The following is a 20875-nucleotide window of genomic DNA, read 5'->3' as shown; positions in this document are numbered from 1 at the left end:
GAACACTAGGCTTCCTGAGTTTGCTTTGTTTTATTTTTGCCACCCCGCCCCCAAGAAAAAGCCCTTTATTTTCATGTAAAGTGACAAAGCATGCCTGTGTGTGTTTTTGAAGCAGGAAAATAGCATGGATATTTAATAGTGTGGATATTTACCCATAACTGGGCTACAGTGAGGTTAGCGGTTTTGATAATGATGTTTGGCTTTTTTGCTTCATTTAATGGTGGCAAAATTATCCCGTCTACGGCTCCCCGAGGCCCTTCCCATACAGTGTGTGCTATAATCATATTACTGATCTAATAAACATCGATCTCATTGTAATGAACTCGCTTTGCGAACAGCCTGGTTAATGTGCTGAAATAACGTACCCAGGGGTATTTCCGACAGTTTCATCGCAGCTTGGAGATCAGTGGCCCCGACGGCTCCGTTGGTGGGAGACCCGCCGCTTCAGCTCCCAGGGCTGAGTCTCCTGCCACAGCGCCCGCCGGTCAGAGGGGCGCAAGGCCGAGCTCCTGGGGAGGGGGCTCGGGCAACCGGGTCCCACAGAGTAGAACTTTAGACACACGGTCTCACTTTAGTTTTAATTTTGGACCAGTGTTTGTGAATAAAGGGATCATTAGTTTACAAAGCGAAGCAACCTGTTGGAATTTATGCTAAGTGTCTAGATAATAAAGCTGTAACCATCTGTAACCAATTTTAGATAATTTTCTTCTTTCATTTGTAAAAATTGCTTGGCGTGATAAGTTTTCACTGTTCTAAAGTGGTTTTAAAATTTTAACAGCCTTGCAATTTTATTTTAAACATCCATTCTTCGAATGGGAATAACCACCTTTTAGGAATAAATGTATTACCTCATTCCTTTTCCTTTGGGGTACAGTTCTCTACCTCAAATCTGTATTATTTAGATATGAGCCCTTCAGGAAGGAGTCATTTTAGTATGGAGAGGACTTCCTGTGTTTTTTCAACATTCCGGATTAGTAAACAGTAATTTTAAGAATTCTACACTATGTAACTCTGTAATTCATTTTTGATCTCATAACTAAAGAGTAACATTTCCGAGTGTCTTCGCTCAGTACTTGTGGTGAGAAATCACGACCGCCTGTCACTGGGGTCAATGAAGGCGGCCTCAGCCCATCACTCTCGTCCAGCCATCGCCGTTGGTCACAGCAGGTCTTGCATTCGTCCCATGTCACTGCATGAGGGGCATTCCAGAGGGGCCCAGGAAAGTCCCCCCTTTAAAAATTTTAGGGGAAGGCAGTAGATTTATTATATTTGAATTACAAAAAAAAATGGTATAAGCATGTTATAAGAATGCAAACAATTCGGAAGTAATTTTAGTAGAACTAAAGCCTACCCCTCCCCTTACGGTGGCCCCGCCCCCAGGGAGACCGCTGTTCCTTTTGACGTGTCTGCACAGTCTGTTCACTTTACTTATAACCACATGCACTTGTATCGCTGGTTTTCTTTTTATTCCTCTTGCTTTCATTGCTGAAAATAGGGCCACAGTGTATGTATTTTGTAACTTTTTACCTCTCTCAATATTATGGACATCTTTCCAAGCCAATACTTAAATACCGATCTTATTCTTTTTAATAGCTGCATAGTATTTTATAGTATCAATGTACTATTACTTATCAATTCAAACATTTCCTCATGGGTGGCCATTCAGGTTGGTCCCACTTATTTGCTATTATAAGCATCATACACTAGACACCTTTGATTTGATCTACTTTTGCATTTCCTTTGGTTAGAGAAGTACCCAGAGTTAGCCAGATTAAAAGGGCTTCCAAGTTTTAGTAAATATTGATTACCATGTGGCTTCCAAAAAGATTTTATCTGTTTATATTCAAATTAAAGGTATGTAAATGTGCTTGTTTTTCTACATCTTCACCAGCACGTCATCTTCTGATTTAATTTTTTTTTTGGTTCACTTGACAGGTAAAGGGGCTATATCACTGTTTTAATTTGGATTCTGTGGCTATAGCACTAGGAAAAAGAAAGAAGTGCAGCCACTGAAATGTGAAATACACATAACACTTAGGCACTAACCTTGGAAACACAGAGAAGGAGATGCTTTTATGGAAAATGATAAATTGCCAAAATTGGTATCAAAATAGATAAAAATATCCAATTTGAGAAGTTAAAATCTTATCGCCAGTGATGTCTCTCAGTCTCTGTATTCAAATAAGAACACACAGGTCTAGTTTGCTTTCACTATAAGCAGGAGGAGAAGAGGGCGATGCCAATCCAACAAAGAGATCCTACAAGAATGTGTGCAGTGTAGACATTCAAAGATGTCAGTGCGAGCGCCGACACCAAGGCAAACATTGTTAGGGAAGATAACCAATCAGAATTATTTATGTTTTGAAAGTTAAACGATGATTACCCAGGGCACAGTCACCCCCTCTGCCTTCTAGATGTCTTACAAGACTGCTTTATTAGCGATGACATTTTCAAGGACGGTCTCGGGAAGCAGGATAGAGTCTGCTTTTCCGCAGCTGCAGGGAAAGAAGGACCATTTTTCTCTCTTCAATTCTGCTAAGATTTCTTTCACAAGCACTTAGAAGGACTGCCAGTTTGAAGGATCAATACAAGAATTCCATTAGTTGCTACCCAAGGGGGGGGGGACGGGGAATATGAAAAAAGATATCAGACAACAACGGACTGTCATAACGCGATATTTTGCACCTATAAGATCTACCATGAAAACAGTACAGACCGAAGTGGTTTTACATGTGAGTCCTCAAGTCTCAGAGACAAGGCAGCTCCCGGGCTGTGGAAGTACTTCAGCTGTGTAAGTCTGATGCCACAACCCACTTTGAAATGATACAGAACAACTGAAGACCGCTTGTCCTTATAAACACAGGTGAGAGGTTTTCAAAAAATCAGTATGTCAGGTCTAGTAATATATCGAAGGACCAGTGCAACCAAGCGGGGTTCGATCCAGGAGTTCCAGAACAGTTCAAGCACTGGGAAAGTATACTTTGATAATTTTAAGAACTTGAAAATAAAAATAGGATCATAATAATCACAGCCAAGAAGTCCAACTGTCCATTCTTAAGTTTTTAAAAACTGTATTTAAGACAGAGTGCATCTTCCCAACATGTTGAGCGTTATTTCCTAGAAATGAATAGTAAACAGAAACACCTAAGCCTTTTCATTAAAAGTGTGAAGAGAGGAATGTGCTACCATTAACAGTTAACAGTATTGGGGGTGGCGTGTTACAGGTGATGCTGCTAAGTAAGAAAAATATTAAGCCTAAAAATGATTATTGCCGTTGATAAAATTTTCATGCTTAGGAAAAAGGATAAAATTAAAATGTATTGAAACTGAAAAGCAAATTTCAGTAAGTTCCTGGAGTATAATACAGAGAAACCAATAGCTTTTTTTTTTTAATACTGATGTTAATCTGATAGAAATAGAAATGGGGGAAATCCTTCCATAGAAGTGACTCAAACCACCCCCCAAAACTGGCTGACAATGAATGTAACAGGAAAATGCGAGTCATGGTGACAACTAGGGAATGTTTGGAAAGAAGTGTGACCTAAACGAATGGGGAGACGCGCCAGGGACATGTAGGCGGTAAGACTTAAAAATATAAATTTTTATTGTAATTCTTTTTTTTTTTAAATTTAATCTTTATTGTGTTTTTCCCATTGCCACTTAGTCCCCTTCCATGCCCCCCGCCGCCCCCAGCAATCACCACACTGTCCGCCACGTTATTGTAACTCCATTAGCAATTTGTTAGCTCATTAAAATGACCCTATAGAACAAGTGTGCAGTTTGCCGGGAGAATCTGGAGCAGGAAGGGCCTCCTTTCACTCTTCATCTTCACACACTCACTTGTGTCTCACAAAACGCCTTGTAAGGAAAAGTAAGAAACTCAAAAAGGAGTCAACTTCCCAAGAGTGAAGGGGAACTAGGAGTTGGGAATCCATGAAAAGTTCTCCCTGTGTCTGGAGCACAGAAGGAAGCCCGGAGAAGGACCGCAGGGGGCAGAGGAAGCCTGAGCACCCCGGGGGGGGGGGGGTGCCGCGCGGCCGGGGCCTCCCCGCTGTGCAGTCCCCCCAGCAGCTCTGGCCTTGGAGGCGATGGAAATGGGGGCACTTTCAGGAGTCTGTATCTACAACAGTTCCGCTTCGGGCCTCCCTTTGCTCTTCTCCAGTCCCACATGCACCAGACCCAGTAGCCCAGTTTGTGCCCCCAAATGATCCCAGGGCTTTTCTCTGAAGAAGTTGAAGCTGGGTCAAGGGTGAAGCATTCCTGAATTTCCTGAGGGAGAGGTTGTGGCGGAGGTGGTGCCGCTGCCCTGAAGGGAAGCTTTCCGTGAGCCGTATCCCTGGCGCAGGGCCGGGCAGTCACCCTCTCCGTAAGGGGTCCTCTTCAGCCCCTTGCTCTCCATGATGTCTGTACTTGGAGGATTTCCTAATGTGTGTCATTAGCCATGATCTGTCGCCTGGACTCCAAGTTCATGTATGCACTAGCCATAATGTCGCCATAAGCATATCGAAGCCAGGGGTGGTTCGAGCGGTGAATGATGGTCTGACTAAGTTTCCGAGGGCTCTGTGCCAGCTTGCTGTCCTCCGACCTCACTGTCCAGCCTCTTGTCCTCACACATGCACTCCGGTCATTCAGCCTCACTGCTCAGCGGGGTCTTGGGGACCACAGTAAGGCATGTGGACCGTCTTCTCAAGGCCGCGAGAAGTCACTGGAGGTGTTGAGCAGGAGACTGGTATGCTCTGGCTAAAGTTTTAAAACTACAGTGGCCTGTGTGGAAGACAGGTGGTACCGGCCACAGGTGGAACCGCAGTGGACCTTCTGGTTACTTCGTGGGTGGCTGTCTCCAGCATCCTTCTCTCACCCAGTGGGGACAGGCTCCACCTGACTGTCCCCGGTGGGAAGAGAGAGACTGGAAAGCGACAAAGGATTAGGCCGAAGCTTTTGCACCAAACCCAGCATCTTGGCAGTCAGTGTGGACAGGTACGCACCCTCTGGGTCCTGCTGCTTCCCTGCTTCAGTAGAACCGTCCAAACCTCCTCCTGTACCGACGGTTATGGTTTTTTAAATGAGCTATGTTTCCCTGTTCTTTTTTTTGCTGACCACGAAAATATGAAGTTTTTCATGAAAGTCAGGGCAGTGCCCGGAACCCAGAAGTCAAGGCTGATTTGACCTGCTAACGACTTTCAACTTACTTCTCGGATTTTTTCCCCTAAACCATAGTGCTCTGGCTCGTGACTGATGGACTTAACCACTAAATGAGTAATGGTGGTGGCAGGTTTTCTTCCCTCTAAGTTTCCACATGTAGTAACGTAATGTGCCCTGGGGTCCATGAAAGTGTCAAGCACCTTCTCAAGGAAAAGGCGGAGGCCGGGGCACCGCCGAGGCTGTGGGCAGTGCTCTTTCCTCGGGTGATGTCATCGGGGATCGCCACCATCCGTCAGCCTAATGATGGTTTCTGCTGCCTCTTCAGCTGATTTGAGCAAGAGTGATTGATATATTAAAATGAAGAGGGATGAGGACTGATGGCCCTGATGGGAATTCTTGTTAAAGACGCCCTAACAGTATGGAGGGGTCTCTTCTCACGAGGCTTTTAGATGGCGTGGCAAGGGGTAGAGGATATTGTATAATGGAGTGTTTTCTTTTCTTGGTTAATATGATCTATTCTCTTCGCCGACACTAAATGTTCCCATATAATTTTTGAAAAAACACTGCACCGGGCAATATTTGAAAAGTAGCACATAAAAGAGAAAGATTTTGAAATGCATCATATTGTGTAGATTGGATAAAGGGAAGTAAGCACGGTACAAATGTGGTTTTAAATTGTTTTAAGACAGTTTTTAAAATTGGGGTATAAGTGTACTTTGAAATATTTCCAAGGTGCGCGCGCGTGTGTTAGCTCATCTCTTCCACAAAATATTGGATTCGGCTCATAAGAATGTTTACAATAAAGTTAGGGGTTGACAGACGAAAGGCAAGATGCCAGATGGACAGACTGACACTAAAAAAGATTCATTCTTTATCCGAAATTCAAACTTAATTGGGTGTTTCGGATTTTTTTTTTTTTTAAGCCTGGCAATCCAAAGTAGCAAACATGAATAAATCAGTGAAGATGAGATAGGTTTCAGTATAAATACGAAGTCTAATGTTGTTGTGAAAATTAGGCCATGACTTTGGCCTTGAGAGTCCTGGTTGCTGGACAGAAATGGAAATACAGTCACTTACAAGATAAGTGGGGCACGTGCAGGGGAGACATTTACTCGGGGTGGAAAGCGTTTTCTAGTTTTGTGGTCCGACAATGCTTTTCTCACAGTCCCCATTAAAGGGACATTTGTGACGGGGTCAGCGGTGGTGGTAATATCCACCTTCTATCGAGCATTTTGTGAACAAGACAGGCTTTCAAGGAGGAGTTTTTAAAACGTGGATGAACACACGATCACAGTTCGATTCCCAGTCAGGGCACACACCTGGGTTGCAGGTTGGTTCCCTGCAGGCCAGTTCCCAGCAGGGGACGCACGAAAGGCAACCATACATTGATGTTTCTCTCCCTCTCTCCTTCCCCCCTTCCCCTCTAAAGATAAATAAATTAAATCTTAAATAAATAAATAAATAAATAAATAAAATAAAACGTGGATGGAGCTCATTTCCCTTTTTTACACTGTACTTTTGCAGTTATAGCTAAGAAGTCTTTCCCCCCAACAAGGTCTAAAAGGTTTTGCCTGTGTTTTCTCTGAGAAGGTCTAGATTTTATATTTAGGTCTTTCAACCTTTTTTTTTTTTTTTTTTGAGAACCAAATGAGTTTCAGGGATTCCCGGGGACTTGTGTTTTTAACGTGAGTGTGGATGTTCTGCGGTAATTCTGAGCCGTGTTAGATTAGACCTGTGTTTTCAACGATTTTGAGTTAATTTGGGTACATGGTGAAAGGCAAGGATTGAAGTTCACGTTTTTGCATATTGTTTAAGCACCGTTTGCTGAAAATGTGTCCTCGATTGCCATCGCGTGTCTCTCCGCAGTCAGTTGACTCTGTTTCCGTGGAGGAAGTTGCATAAAGTATGTGGGGAATCTCTGTCGTTTCTTACAACTGCATAGAAACCCACGCATATCTAAAAATGAGGGGTTGATTCATGCTATATAGAAAAACTAACTCAAAATGGATCGAAGATCTACATGTAAAGGCTGAAACTATAAAATTCCTAGAAGAAAAAGTAAATGTAAGAGCAGAAACTAAAATTTCCTAGAAGCAGCGTAAATCTCAAGACCTTGGAACAGGCAGTGGTGTCTCAGGCGTGACACCAGATTCACAAACCGTGAAGAAGGTAAATTGAAGCTTTATTAAAATACGAATTATTTCGTGCTTCAGAGCACACTATTAACAAAGGGAGAAGATGTGCCCTGCCAACCAGCTCAGTTGGTTAGATCACTGTCCCAGTGTGCCAAGGTTGTGGGTTCGATCCCCAGTCAGGGCACATACAATCACCCAGTGAGGACGTGGATGGATGGACCAGCAAAGTGATGTTTCTCTCTCTCTCCTCCCCTCTCTTTCCCTTCCCTCCCTCCCAAGTCAATAAGAAAAGAATAAGAAGTGAGAAAACAACCCACAGAGTGGAAAAACATTTTTGAAAATCGTATCTGCTCAGGGACACACATTTGAAGTATAAAGAACACTTACACTCAATCATAAAAAGATGGCTCATTTGAAAAATGAGCTAAGCATCTGAACAGACGTTTCTCCAAAGAAGACATGCAAGTAGCCAATGAGCACAAAAAAAGATACTAAACACCATTAGCTCTATCAGGGAATGCAAATCAAAGCCCCAGTGAGATACCCACTAGGCCGCCATTAAGAAGACAGATAGTAGCAGGTGTTGATGGGGATATAGAGAAATGGTGCTCATCCATTGCTGGTGCTAACGGCAGCTTTGGAAACAGTCTGGCAGTTCCTCAAAAGGTTAAACATGGCCCTTGTTGGTGTGGCTCAGTGGATTGATTGAGCGCTGGTTCGATTCTCAGGGCACGTGCCTGGGTTGCAGGCCATGTCCCCAGTAGGGGGCGCAGGAGAGCAACTGCACAATGATGTTTCTCTCCTTCTCTTTCTCCTTCCCTTCCCCTCTCTTTAAATATAAATAAATAAAATCTTTTTTTGAAAAAGGTTAAACTTGGACTTAACATACAAACCTAGCAATTCCACTTCCAGGCATTTACCCAAGGGAAATGAAAATGTGTGTATACACACATGCTCACACATTACTGCCCAAAAGTCAAAACTGCTCAAATGTCCATCAGAGTGTGTGTGGATAAACAAATGTGGTATATCCATACAATGGAATATTATTAGACAATAAAAAGAATTCAGACACATGAATGAATTTTGAAAACATTATGCTAAGGGAAAGAAGCCAGTCACAAAGGATCATATTTTGCATGATTTCAGGTCCCTGAATCATCCCGGAAAGGCAGGTTCAGAGTGACAGAAAGCTGACCGGCAGCAGTGGGCAGGGTTGGGGGTGGGAGGAGGAGTTGATGGCCAGGCGGCTGCTGACGGGCGCGGGGCTCTGTGTTGGGGGGCGAGAAACCCTAGGACTGGTCACAGTGATGGCTGCACCTCTCCGCCTGTGCCATTGGACCGGGCCTGTCAAGTGAGTGAGCCGGTGGCCTAGGAGTTACTTCTCAGTGAAGCTGTTACAAAGAAAATAGAACTTCAAAAAAGGAGGTTAACATGCTTCCAGTATGACTATTGTTTTCATAGCGTACCTTCTCATATGTACAAAAATGTTGCTTTCTGTCCCGTCTGTTTGGTGTGTGACGATTTGGACACTGACAAGGTCAGTGTGTCCCTTAATATCTTCCAGGAAGTGAGTTTTTCTAAACAAGTTCATAGTAAGCAAGAACATAAAGGACATGCCTCAAACAATTCGTACTCTCTCTCTCTCTCTCTCTCTCTCTCTCTCTCTCTCTCACACACACACACACACACATCCCCGATACACACATTGCATCGAGTGTGTGCGTATAAAGCCTCTGTTGGTCCTCAGCTTGCTACAAGACTTTCTTCTGATTTTGTGCTACTAGCTCTCTTTGAGCGACTGTTTGCTTTTGACAAAGACCCATTGTGGGAGGGGGGAACATTCAGTTAGTTACACTTTATGCTCAGACTGACCTTTTCCCCATGGGGCACATCTTACTGTAGTTCTTGAGGAACGCCAGCAGCATCTTGGGATGGGGCTGAAGTCGTCCTCTTTGTTCATTTTCAGCTTCCTGCCGAGGATCCTGAGATTTTCGAAGTCTCCTCCAAGTGTCTGTCTATGCTGGTTCAGCTCTATGGAGGGGAAAACCCAGACAGCCTGTCTCCTGAAAACGCAGAAGCCTTGGCCGACTCCCTGCTGTCCAAGGAGGACCCGAAGGAGCAGAAGCTTCTGTTGAGGATTCTCCGAAGAATGGTGAGCCCACGCAGGAACTGGGGAGGGTGGGCGGCTTCCGTGGCAGCCGGTGGACAGGGCGCTGGCATTGTCTTCGACCTCGCTTTGGTCACCCTTCCCCATGGTCACCCTTCCCCATGGTCACCCACAGTCACCGTGCCTCAGATTCTGCCTCTCCGAACAAAAGCAATGTTTTTACTTAACAACTATAACCCGAGTCATGAAATTGAACTTGATACCATTGTTTTCCTAACCTGCCATCCACACCAGTTCTGTCATCTGTGCCAGTTCCGTCCTTTATGGCTTTTTGTTCTGTGTGGGGTCCAGTCCGAGCCCCGCATTTTAGTGGATGTGGGTCTTTAGTCTGGAGGAGTCTTACTGCGTGCCTTGGTCTTTCCTCGAATTTCTGAGGGCCGGAGGCAGGGTGTTTTGTAGAGTCTCTGTCAGTTTGTGCGTGTCTGGTGTCACCTGGTGGAGTCGGGAAGACTCCAGCTCATGACATCCGGAGGCTCGCGATGTGTGTCTGCGCCTTCCCGGTGGTGTTCGTTTTGATCACTTCATGAAGTCAATGCATGATTTGGACTATTATTTTTAAATTTGTAGTAGTTGCAAAGCGGTGGGGATTTTCTAACTCAGTACTCTGCTACAAGGAAGAACTTTGCATTTTGTCTTATTTTATAAAATATGTATAGCTGATGTTGAAGGTACTTTTGGAGACTGACTTATTTTCGTTTCACGCTAAATCTTACTGTGCTGGTTTCGAAGGCGGCTGGTTGCAGTAGCTGTCGTTGAAGGTAACCAAGGAGAGGGGTCCTGGCAGTCTGCCACGTTCTGACTTGTCAGTCTGTCCCGTCTCGATACAAACTGTCCTTCGGCCAGTGCAGCTCGGATGTGCCAGAGGGTCGCACTTTTGTGCTGATTTGATAAATTGGGCGGCAGTGCCCGACTCAGATGCCCAAACAGGGATTGTGGGTGACAGAACTGGAAGTGATGTTCAGAGATTTGCCCTCCTTGTGGCCACAGTGCTTCTGTCCAGCCCGCTCCCCCTCCCACCACGGGACTTTGCTGTCCCAGCACAGTCGTCTCCTGAGTGACAGAAGGGTGATGTGGTCTAGGTGAGCCTCTCAAAGTGTGGGATAGGTCCTTCTGGGGACAGCAGGCGGGACACCCTGCACCAGCCCAGCACTGGATGACACTGACTCACCTCGTAAGACGGCGCTTCCTTTTCAGTTTTCTTTCTCCTTTACGGTGTCAGGTGAAAGGCTCGGTTTGGTGCTCCGTGACTGTGACTCCTCTGGGAAGTCTTCAGAATCCCCCTTTTCACAGAGGATAGGCCCTTTACATCGGCTTTTACAGTAGCGATGAGATCGTCCTTTAAAGTTATAATTTTATTCAACTTGAAAAAAGCTGAGTCAACGTGAAGACAAGTGCTAGGGAATATAATAACACAAGTGATGTGTAGATATGGCGGAAGTGTGAATTAGGTTGAGGATGACAGAAGCTGCAGAAATCCTGATCTAATATCTGATACAACTCATTTTGTAGAGATCCATCGCCTCTTCTTTGAAATCTTTAGAACCAGATTTCTTTTGGAGTTCATAGTTCTCAGCTCCTTTCAGCATGGAGCTGCTGTCACACTCGACACGCAGAGAGGGTCTCCTGCAGAGCGGAGCCCGTGGGGCAGCGTGGTTGTTGACGTCGAGCCGGCGCTGTTTCTGCAGCCAGTTGTGCGAGCACCGCAAGTGGGTGAAGAAGGGCTGTACGTGGCCCCGCGTGGCCTCAGGTCAGGCTTTGCCACCAAATGTGTTTCTGATCCAAACTCATGGGGAAAAAGTTGGAGTTTCAGAGCTTTTCAGAATTGTGGATAGGAGAAAATGGACCTGTCTTTGGGGATAAAGTACATCCTTTTCTACAACACTGGTGCGATTAATCATGTGGCAAACAAACTGGACCCCGACTTGGTGGAAGTGACCAGACTGCTCCGTCTTTTAGTTTATCTTACTGCCGGAAACGATTTCCTTATATGTTCTGACCTGCCACCTACAGAACCAGGCGGATTTTGTGTGTGGGAGAAAAGCAGAATCTAAGGGACTTTTTACCTGTTCATGTGGAAACAGTAGTTTCTGGTGTCAGTTATCTTTTATAAAGTTGCGGCACAATGCACGTAAGATGTACCGTTCAACCATTTGGAAGTGCAGGCAGCTGGCGGTGCGAAGCATGATCGCTCGGTTGTGCAGCTGCCGCCATCGCCTTCCACGGAGCGCTCTCATCCCCAAAACGCCTCTGCCCTTTAAACGGCACCTGCGCGTCCCCCTCCCCCAACCCTGGGTCACCGTCATTCCAATTTCTGGTTTTGAATTTCACGACTCTGGGCGCTTCATGTAAGTAGAATCGTACAACATTCGACCTTTTGGGATGGGCTTATTGCCCTCAACACAGCGTCTTCCGGATTCATCCTTGTCGTCTCGTGCGTCAGAATTCCACTTGTTCGGAAGGCTGGGTGCTGTTCCCTCGTGCACACGCGCCCCGTTTTGTTCCCCTGTTCATCTGCTGATGGCGGAGTTGTTTCCGCCTGCTCTGCCCCATTTGTTTTTTCTTCTATTTCTTTCTTATCATCAGGATTGCCTTGGGTTTTTCTTCTGTGCAGTGGGCCGTGACCCGCTGGGGTCTGGTATTTGGACAGCGGGCACCCTTCGGGGTGTCTGCTCTGTCTTCTGACATCGCCCCGCCGTCACTTCATTCTGGAGCCCTTCCCGCTTCTGCATGGCTCGTCTTGTCCCTTTCCTCTGCGTGCACTCTGACCCCAGGCTTTCCTCCCCAGGACTGTGGGACACCCTCGTGCGGAATTTAGGATGCGAGATGCAAAATGTTCTTGGTTGAAATTATGACAACTGTTTCCTTGAGAACCACAAATGCTGTTTCTTACCGTCTGTCTCACGGAGGGTGGCACTGTTAGTCACTCTGTCCCTGATGTCTCTAATTTAGCTGTTCCAGAATGTCCATGACATTGGCAGGCCAGCCATCTGTGATAAGAGTCTTAAAATCTTCTGAAAGCTTTCTAAGTTACCCCTGCATCCATCACTGTTGGGTTCAAGTTGTGCCAATCACAGTATCAGGGATTCTAGGCCCAGTCAGCTCAGCTGGGGCCTTGAACTTGCCTTTCCTGAAGCTTGGTTATGCTTAAACTTAGCGCTGAGTTTAGTGTATTTGGAGCGAAATGGCAGCATATTTCCCAGAGACGGGTGATGTCAGCGCCTCCCCAGGGCTGCTCGGGTCCTTCCCTCTCCCCGTTTTCGCTCGTGGGGCTGCCGTTGTCTGGTCACTGTCAGCCCGGTCCCTGTCCTTGCCTTCACCGCACCCTTGTTGAGGCAGTGATGGGGTCTTGTTCACCCTTCCGTCTTCAGCAAATTCCAGCGTCTGGCCCATAAAACGTGGTCAGCAGATCTCCACACCGTGTGCTAGTCCCTGAGCGAAGGACTTCCGGTGCCTCATCTCATTGAATCTTCACAGTGACCTCAGAGGGTCTGCTCCAGTTTTTCCCATTTTGAAGATCAAAAACTAAGTCTCCAAGAGGGTATGTCATGTTCCCAAGGTCCCCAGCTAGGAAACAGCAGAGCTGGGGCTGGCCCAAGTTGAGTGGACCCTGGGCAGTGCTCTGTCCGAGGAGCTGGCAGCCTCGCTGGCCCACCCAGGGCTGCTATGGGCTCAGTGGGCATCCGTCAAGCCAACTCGGACCCAGTTTTGATCTAGAAGGTACCTGAGACGTTCATTCTGTTATTCGTGGAAAGATAAGTAGCAGATGGAGTGATCGCTGGGTGCAGGGACTGCATTGGGGATACTAAGGCAGTAAGAGCGGGCTGTCCTGGTCCCTGCTGCCAAGGCCCTCTCACCCTGTGTCGTGACACAGCAGGGTGCAGCCAGGGCTCAGTGGAGGAGCTGGCAGGGCTCCACAGGGACCAGGCCCAGGGAGAGGACGTGGCAAGGACGGGATGTCTGAGCCCAGTGTGGAGCGGTGTGTTGGTCGTCGTGTGCAGGACAGGACAAAGCACACCCTGTTGGTGCAAAGGCCCCGGGGTCCTTGGGGCAAGGTCGGGAGACAGAAATGGGCCAGGAAAGGCCAGAGGGTCCCCCACATGGGTTTTAGTAGCATTTGGAGTGTGGGCTCCCGTCAGAATTAGGAAATCCTGGTCTGTGGAGCAAGAGGGCGGTGGCAGCACCTCCACTGAAGTTTAAGTATCTCTGCTGTGAAATAAGGCTGTGTCCTAGTAACGGGCAGGTGACAGGTATTCGGTGACTCTCCACTGAGCTAAAGAAGAAACACCTGTAAAATCAGTACGTCCATCACTGGCACGTGGTTCATTTCTGCTCCTCTGTGAATGTCCGAGTTCATTGTTGTGCTTTACAGCTGCTGGGGCCGGGCAGAGAGGGACCTTAAACTACGTGTGGCCTCCCTGGCTCAGTCCATGGCCCGGGTCCCTGCCAGGTGTTTGAGGAACAACCACATGCGAGAGGCAGGTGCACAGAGGACAGGAACTTGAAAGAGACGGAACGCAAGCAGAGACTTCCCGAGACTTTAAGGAGGCCGGCCTCTTAGGTTTGTTGCCCCATTGGACTGGAGGAGCCGGAGTTGCTGCAGAGGCCAGACCGTTCTAGGTCATTACCGGGCATCAGTCATCGAGTTAAGGAGGCCTGCGGAGCAGCTTCCTGAGCGGGAGAAGGGAAGGAGGGAAGGCGGCCTCCTGTAGGTCCTGCCTTAAAGGACCTCCGTGAAGCACTCGCCTCTCCAGACACACTTGTGGGAGAAGGGGAGGCTGCTCTTTTTAAGCCCTGATAGGGGTCGTGCTTCTTTTCCCACAGCTGACCAGGCTGGGTGGTTTCAGAGAGGGCAGCCCTGACGGCTGGCCAGTGAGCACGAGGGTGACTCACAGACTTGGTTAGGAGAGGGCTGTCTGGGGGACCTGTGGGGCAGACCCCTCCCTATGAGCCACACAAAGGCCCTGCATTCCTGAAATACCTGTTTAAAGTCCCAGTTTTGGGACAGTGTCTTTCTAAAAACCACAATTTTCACTAACAGATGAAAGAAATAGGATGTTTAATTTGTGTTGATGGAGCTGGGAAACGGTTTCCCCCGAGGGCGCTCTCCCTTATCGAGTCTGGATTTAGAACATCCAGAGAATGTCCTGGAAGCCTAAGAATTTAATCATGCATTGTAATCTACCAGGAAGTTGGGAGATTTATAATTATACTTTGTGTTCTAGCTTTAGAAAAACTGACAGAAGCCCTGCAAGGTGCTCCCAAGTTTACCCGTTCCGTACACTGGGCAGCAGTGGCCGTTGTCCCAGAGTGACGACTAGACCAGCTACTTGCCTCTTGAGTAAAGCTAGCTCACTGTGGCCCTCGGAGCGCTGACCGCGCGGGCGCCTCCGCAGACTGCTTCTGTGGGACTGGCTCAAGTGCAAGTTTGCTGGGTTGGCCAAAAAGTCCATTTAATTTTTTCTGTAAAATAAAGGACACATTTTTCATTTTCACTAATCAGGATATTTTGAGCGTGTCACCTGTCTCCTCTCGGCTTTGAGTGGGTAGAGGCCAGAGGTGCTGCTACACATCTTCTAATGCATAAGACGGCCCCAGAGCAAAGAATTGTTTGGCCAAAATGTCACTAGTGCCAAGGAGCTTCTCGAATCACTTTTGACACATTCTATCAGTCATAGCACCTTGTCCATGCGCTGCACAAATCTCTCTTTTTTTGCCTTTCAGTTGTGTTTTTACCTTTCTTGAAATCATAAAGAATAATACTCCAAAAATGTTGTTTATCTTCCTTTATCGTCAATATTAAAATGGCTGCACAAAAATTCACCAATCTTGCTAAGTTTTTTAATGTGCATTGGTATGACAGCTGTCATAATACAATCTAACAAAATTGTTTTGAATGAAGTTAAAGATGACTAAGCACTACTAGAACCATCACGTGGGAAGAAAAACGTAAGAGACTTCTTGGCCAACCCCACACTACTGACTCATCCATGGAAACGGAGAGGGGATTCGTGGGAGGTGATTGTAACCTGCTGATGCTGAGACCCGCCATTCCCCGCCCAGCCACCGGGAGCAGCAGGGGTGCAATTTGGGATCGCTCTCTGAAGGCAATTAGTGTGAAAGATTGTTACAAACATCCAGCCCGTGGAGACCTTCTGCCTGTGCTCACAATCCATTTCCCTTTTAAATGCTCACGGAGGTCCCCTGGTCCTCTGCAGGCCACCACGAGAGCAGAGATACTCTGTTGCTGAAAATCAGGGTGATAGTGTTTCTTCAAGTGGGGAGCCTTCCAAGCTCCAGAGAGACCCAATGAGGTAACTAGGGACCCTGCAGCCATTCCTGTTACAATCAGGGTGAATTTAGATTCAGACTCGGAAGGGACTATTTCTATGAGAAAGGTAAGGAAATATTCCTTGAGGTCTAACAAAAAGGCAAAAATGATGCCTCTTTCCCTCCTAGACTATTTTTCTTGTAGTTTAAGACATGTTCTTGATTTATTTTCTTAAAGGGAATAGAAGGGGCATGGGGGTGAAACCTGTGACACTGAAAAAGGAAACACTGTCCTCAAAGGGGTAAAAAGTAACCATAGTTAATTTTTGTGAAATTGGGTCCGCACCGAGGAGGTGTCCTGAACCTCTGAGACAACGCCCTTTCCCCATTGGGGAAATGCACACCGTGGCGCCGGCTGCTGGGGATCAACAGGTCCTGCGGGTGACTGCAGTAGGAACACAGGGTAATCGGGGACTCTTAGGAGGATTTCGTTGCATCTTTCCAAGAAAGACAAGAAATTCTGGGCCTAGTTTTCACTTGATTCCGGAGGAAACACTGCTGAGATTTTGAGCAAGGCAGGATCAGGAAGCAAATGGCAGGTAGCAAGGCAGGATCAGGAAGCAAATGGCAGGTGGGGTGGATGGAGTCAGGCGCTCGCTCCGGAGACCGAGGCCCTGTGTTCCTGGAGGAGGGAGGCTGCCCCCTGGACAGGAGCCTGAGGACGTGCGTGGAGCTCCGCCCCAGGTTTGCCGAGGGTGTGCAAGCAACAGAAAAAGCTTCCTGAAGATCCCTGCCTAACAGGTCTCGCCTCTTGCTTCCCACCTGCCTCTGCCGCCCTCTCCTCTTCCAGCCTGGAGGCCCCTCACCGAGAGGGTCGTTTTCCTTCTGTTTTGACTTCTTTTCTCAAGAGCTTCCTCTCCCTTGCCCCCTTCCTGGAATTCTGTCAAATAAAAGTCACCCCCTACCTTCTCTAACGAGACTTCTAGTTCAAGTTTCCACCATCATTGGTGATGCTGTGCCCACTTGTTTGTTATGAGAGGTTTCAAACACACACAGCAGGGTTCAGAGCTGTATGATGAACATCTGACTAATCAAGAATAATCAGAATTCTTATCATTTTATCATATTTTTCAAGTGTCCATGTAGTTTGTTCCAAGTGTTGCCACCTCAGTATTTTTATTCCGTTTTTAATTTTTCATTTATTTTTATTGAATTCATTGGGGCAACATCAGTTAATGAAATCATATAGGTCTCAGGTACCTGCGTTTTTTAGATCACGTGGAAGCAAAAGCATTACAACACTTGGTCCCTAACGGCAGCAACATTATTACACCCAAGGAAATAAGTAACAATTTCATATTATTGATGTATAGTTCATGTTTAACTCCCCTAAATGTCAGAAAATGGCTTTATAGCTTCTTTAAAGCCACATTCCAGTCTGAATTGAATTGTTTTCTTAGTCTCTATTACCCTAGAAGCATCTGCCTGCCTTTTTGTCCCCCATGAGGGTGACTTTCCGAAGAGCCTGAGGCAGTTGTCCCGCAGTGTGATGCTCTGCAAGAGTGCGTGTGTCCCCTCAGGACATTTTTGGTCACAGTAGCGCATTGACGTGTCCCCTCGTGCTGCACCGTTAGGGAGCATGTGACGCCGGTGTGCCCACCCTCGGGGCTGCTGAGCTGGGTTGTCTGGGGAAGCGGCGTCCGCCCGGCCTCTCTCAGAGCAGGCGGTGTCTGCTGAGTGGCCCGTGTGCAAGCCCAGGTGACGTCCCTTAGCGGGTGGACCTGTGGGAGCCGCTTCCTGGCACAGTGTTAATCCGCGGAGAACCCACCGACTGTAGATTGTAAGTGCACAGCTAAGGCTCCTTGGAAGTTATGTTCTGCAGCCGCTTCACTGCCCAGGGGTGTGGGGGAGAAGCTCTGTGAGAGACCATGTGCTCACTCAAACCTCGGAGGTGCCCATTTGTAGGGACTCACTGTCCAGCTTTAGTTACGGTGACCAGGAGCTCCTAGGGAGTGTCCTGACTCCGAGTGACCGATCTGACCCACTGTCCGGCTATCGCTGCGCAGAAAGCTCTAGACTCTCTGGGTAACGTGGGATTTCCTTAATGACGCACTTTTAACAAAACCTCTCTCAAAACAATGAACATTCAACGCATGTCAGGACTTAGGGTGCACGTGTTAGAAAATGCTTCCTTGTGGGTGTGGGCAGCCAAGAACGTTGTTCAGAGGCCCTTTCCTGTGAACAACCACATGAAATGTTTCTGAGTGCTGTTTTTAAAACGTCTTACACGCAGTCCCCAGGATACAGTCTGTGTTAATTCTAGTAAATGAATTCTACCCACAGAAAGGAATGGTAGTTAATTCCTACATGACATTCGTAGGATTATCTTTCTTTCCTCAAAAGAACTGTCTTCAGGTAAATATGCCATATGTAACAACAACAACAAAATAATCCAAAGGTGAGTTTCGAGTTTTTAGCTTTTAAATAATCATAGGAAAAGATAAAGTATTTTAGCTGATATTTGAAGTGCTTACATGAAAGCATGTTTTAAATTCAAGCTGTTAAATTGGATTTAAAGGTCTAGTTTGACCTCTTGTTTTTTGTAAGCTAGGTTTTGAGATTCATCGATAGCAATACTTCGCAACGTTTGGGGGTGTGTTTTGTGGCACAGGACTTCCTTTCTGGTCCAGAATAAATGATACTGGAAAACTAACTGCTGAATGAGAGATTCACTCACACTGGCCACCTAACAGTTGTGGTAAATATTGACTGAATATTTGATTGGGAGTTGATCCGAAAAATAAAAGTATTATTTATTAACATGGATTGGTTTTGCCTTTAACAGCATCATGAAGCCATTCTGATGCTGTTCCTGACGTTTTGCAACATTGTGCAGAAGAAGTCTTGATTACAGACACGGCGACCACTCACTCCACGGTGGTTACCGAGTGCCCACCCGCCGGCAGACAGGGCTCCAGGTACAGGGGGTGGAGCCGTGAACGACACGGACAGAAATCTTGGCTCTCTTGGAGCTTGCTGGGGCGTGAGATGATGGCCTCATTTATTAATCAACGATGTCCTATTTCAAATAGAAAAGCCCTGAGGAGAAAAGTAGAGAAGATAGTGTAGCGGGACATCGGTCATTGTAGGTAATGTGGCCAAGGAAGGCCTCAGTGGGATGATGTCAGAGTAGAGACCTGGAGGAGGCGGAGGAGGCAGCCCAGGGGGTGTGGGGCAGGCAGGGGCATAGCGGGCGGGCACCAGGAACCACCAGGAAGCCAGTGTGTCCAGCACTCCGTGAGCTGAGCAAGGAGTGCAAGGAGCTGAGCAAGGAGACGGGAAGTGATGGGATGACCGGGAGGGGTGGGAGGACGGAGGCAGGCAGGCCGGCCCTGGAAGCCCATGTACGGGCTGGCCTGTGCCCCGAGGGGGAGGGGAGCCTTCGGAGGGTTCTGAGCAGAGGCATGAGAGGGACTGGTGTCTGCATTGGGAATAGTCATGGAAGAGGGTCAGGGGTGAGTGACCTCAGGGGAGGTCACTGCCATGCAGGAGAGTCTGAGTTAGGGCTTGGAGCGGTCGTGTTTTGGATAAATCTTGAAAGTAGACCCAGTAGAGTTTACCAACAGACGAGATACGTGCTGTGAGGCAAAGAAGAGTCGAAGATGATTGCAGGCCCAGATGGCCAACACTCGGGAGGAGCGGGTTTGGAGGGCAGAGGGGATCAGGAGCTTCGCACCAGACAGGTTCTATTTGAGGTGCCGGTAAGATTTCTCTGCTGGCCGTCACAGCTGTGGGCCTGGAATTCCAAGTAGAGGAGGTCTGATCTGGGGAGAGGAACCACAGGGGTGGTGGCGACCGGAATGTGGAGGCTTGAACCGGATGCAGAGGGTGGCCAGGCCAGGGTGATGACCGGGTTCAGGGTGAACCCCCCGAGTGAGTGTCTGCAGAGCGGCGATGCTTGCAGGGACGGTCACAGAACTGAGTGGTGCTAGAAGGACTCTGTTGTTGGACATGGGTGTCGCCAACTGCTGTGACCCAAGCGGTGTCAAGACAAGGAGAGCGGGCTGGGGACCTCGCGGTCTGCAGACCAGTGCGGCAGGGGAGAGCAGCGGGTGGTAGGTGTTCTCTTGGTACAGTGTCACCGGGTCTCTTCTGCACCTCAGTGGGGCGAGCCAGACGCCCGAGATCAGCACCCTGGTGGCCCACAGGGGGTCGTCGCCGCGATCCACCGTGACTTTTTCTGCTGCGGGGACTTTTTCTGCTGCCAGTAGCATTGCCAAAGGAAAGAGTTTGGAAGTGTTCCTCAGAATCATTTCCTGCAGCGTCTCGCTTTCCTACCTCAGTTGAAAGCATCCCGCTATCACGACCCTCCTTGAAGCAAATAATGATCGGGGCTATCATTTCAAATTATCCTTGGCTCCCTTCCCGATTTAGACACAGAACATCTTCATCCTGTCTTCAAAGAAAGTCTCGGAGTTCTCCCAGTATCATTTTTTCCAAGATAATGAATACTTCTAGTTACCGTAAATGGGGAGTACTTGCTTTCTTTCAACGAAATACCCTTAAAACATTATAGATTTTACTAATTGGGTCTCCAAAATATTGGGTCGTAAGTACCACAGAAGTTTCGATGCCACTTGCTTTTATTTGTTCCTGCGTTATTGGGTCAGGAAGTGGAGCCTGTTTACAAACCCCACGTGAGCCTTTTGTGTAATACTTACCAGCGAGTTTTAATGAAATTTGAGAGCGTCTCTAGAGATCACAGATACCGGGCCCTTTTGCATTGAGCGTTGCTTAGCAACCTGGAAGTCATTACATTTGCAGGCTCTGTAATAACATGGTGTAGTTTCTTTGGCCTGTCCCTGATGAAAACGGAATGGAAATAATCCCTTTCTAAAGGTTGCGCTCTCCGCAGGGCTAGCAAAATAGATCCCCCCCTCCCCCCCGCCATTTCATGGTCTGGGCAGGTTTAAATTCGGTGCACAAGCATTCTCTTCTGGTTTTGCCTGTGACAGAGTGAAATGGATTTCTGAGATGGTATTCTTGGAAGGAGGGACGGCTGTTCAGCCGTCATGAGTGTAGACGTCACAGGAATGGCTAATGCACACCCGTGGCCCGCCATGTTGTGAAGATGAGATTTATTAGTCGACCACCAGTTTAC

The 20875-nt window shown here is 47.4% G+C and overlaps 1 protein-coding gene across 6 annotated transcripts in view; it reads left to right on the top strand.

Moving 5' to 3' along the window:
* Positions 1-20875, top strand: part of ULK4 (unc-51 like kinase 4) — a 316223-nt gene that overhangs the window by 227244 nt on the left and 68104 nt on the right. For 5 of the 6 annotated variants that reach the window (XM_053669534.1, XM_037148358.2, XM_053669531.1 and 2 more), the window contains one exon: positions 9247-9432. In XM_053669534.1, the coding sequence (XP_053525509.1) occupies positions 9247-9432 (186 nt within the window). Of the gene's footprint in view, positions 1-9246; positions 9433-20875 lie in introns of those variants that run through there. The other variant, XM_053669536.1, reaches the window with a different exon arrangement.

Source organism: Artibeus jamaicensis, unplaced genomic scaffold (genome assembly GCF_021234435.1).
Source record: "Artibeus jamaicensis isolate MK-2021 breed Jamaican fruit bat unplaced genomic scaffold, CSHL_Jam_final contig_519, whole genome shotgun sequence".
Lineage (NCBI taxonomy): Eukaryota > Metazoa > Chordata > Mammalia > Chiroptera > Phyllostomidae > Artibeus > Artibeus jamaicensis.
The sequence above is the reverse complement of the archived record's forward strand: the minus strand, read 5'-3'. Positions and strand labels throughout refer to the sequence as shown.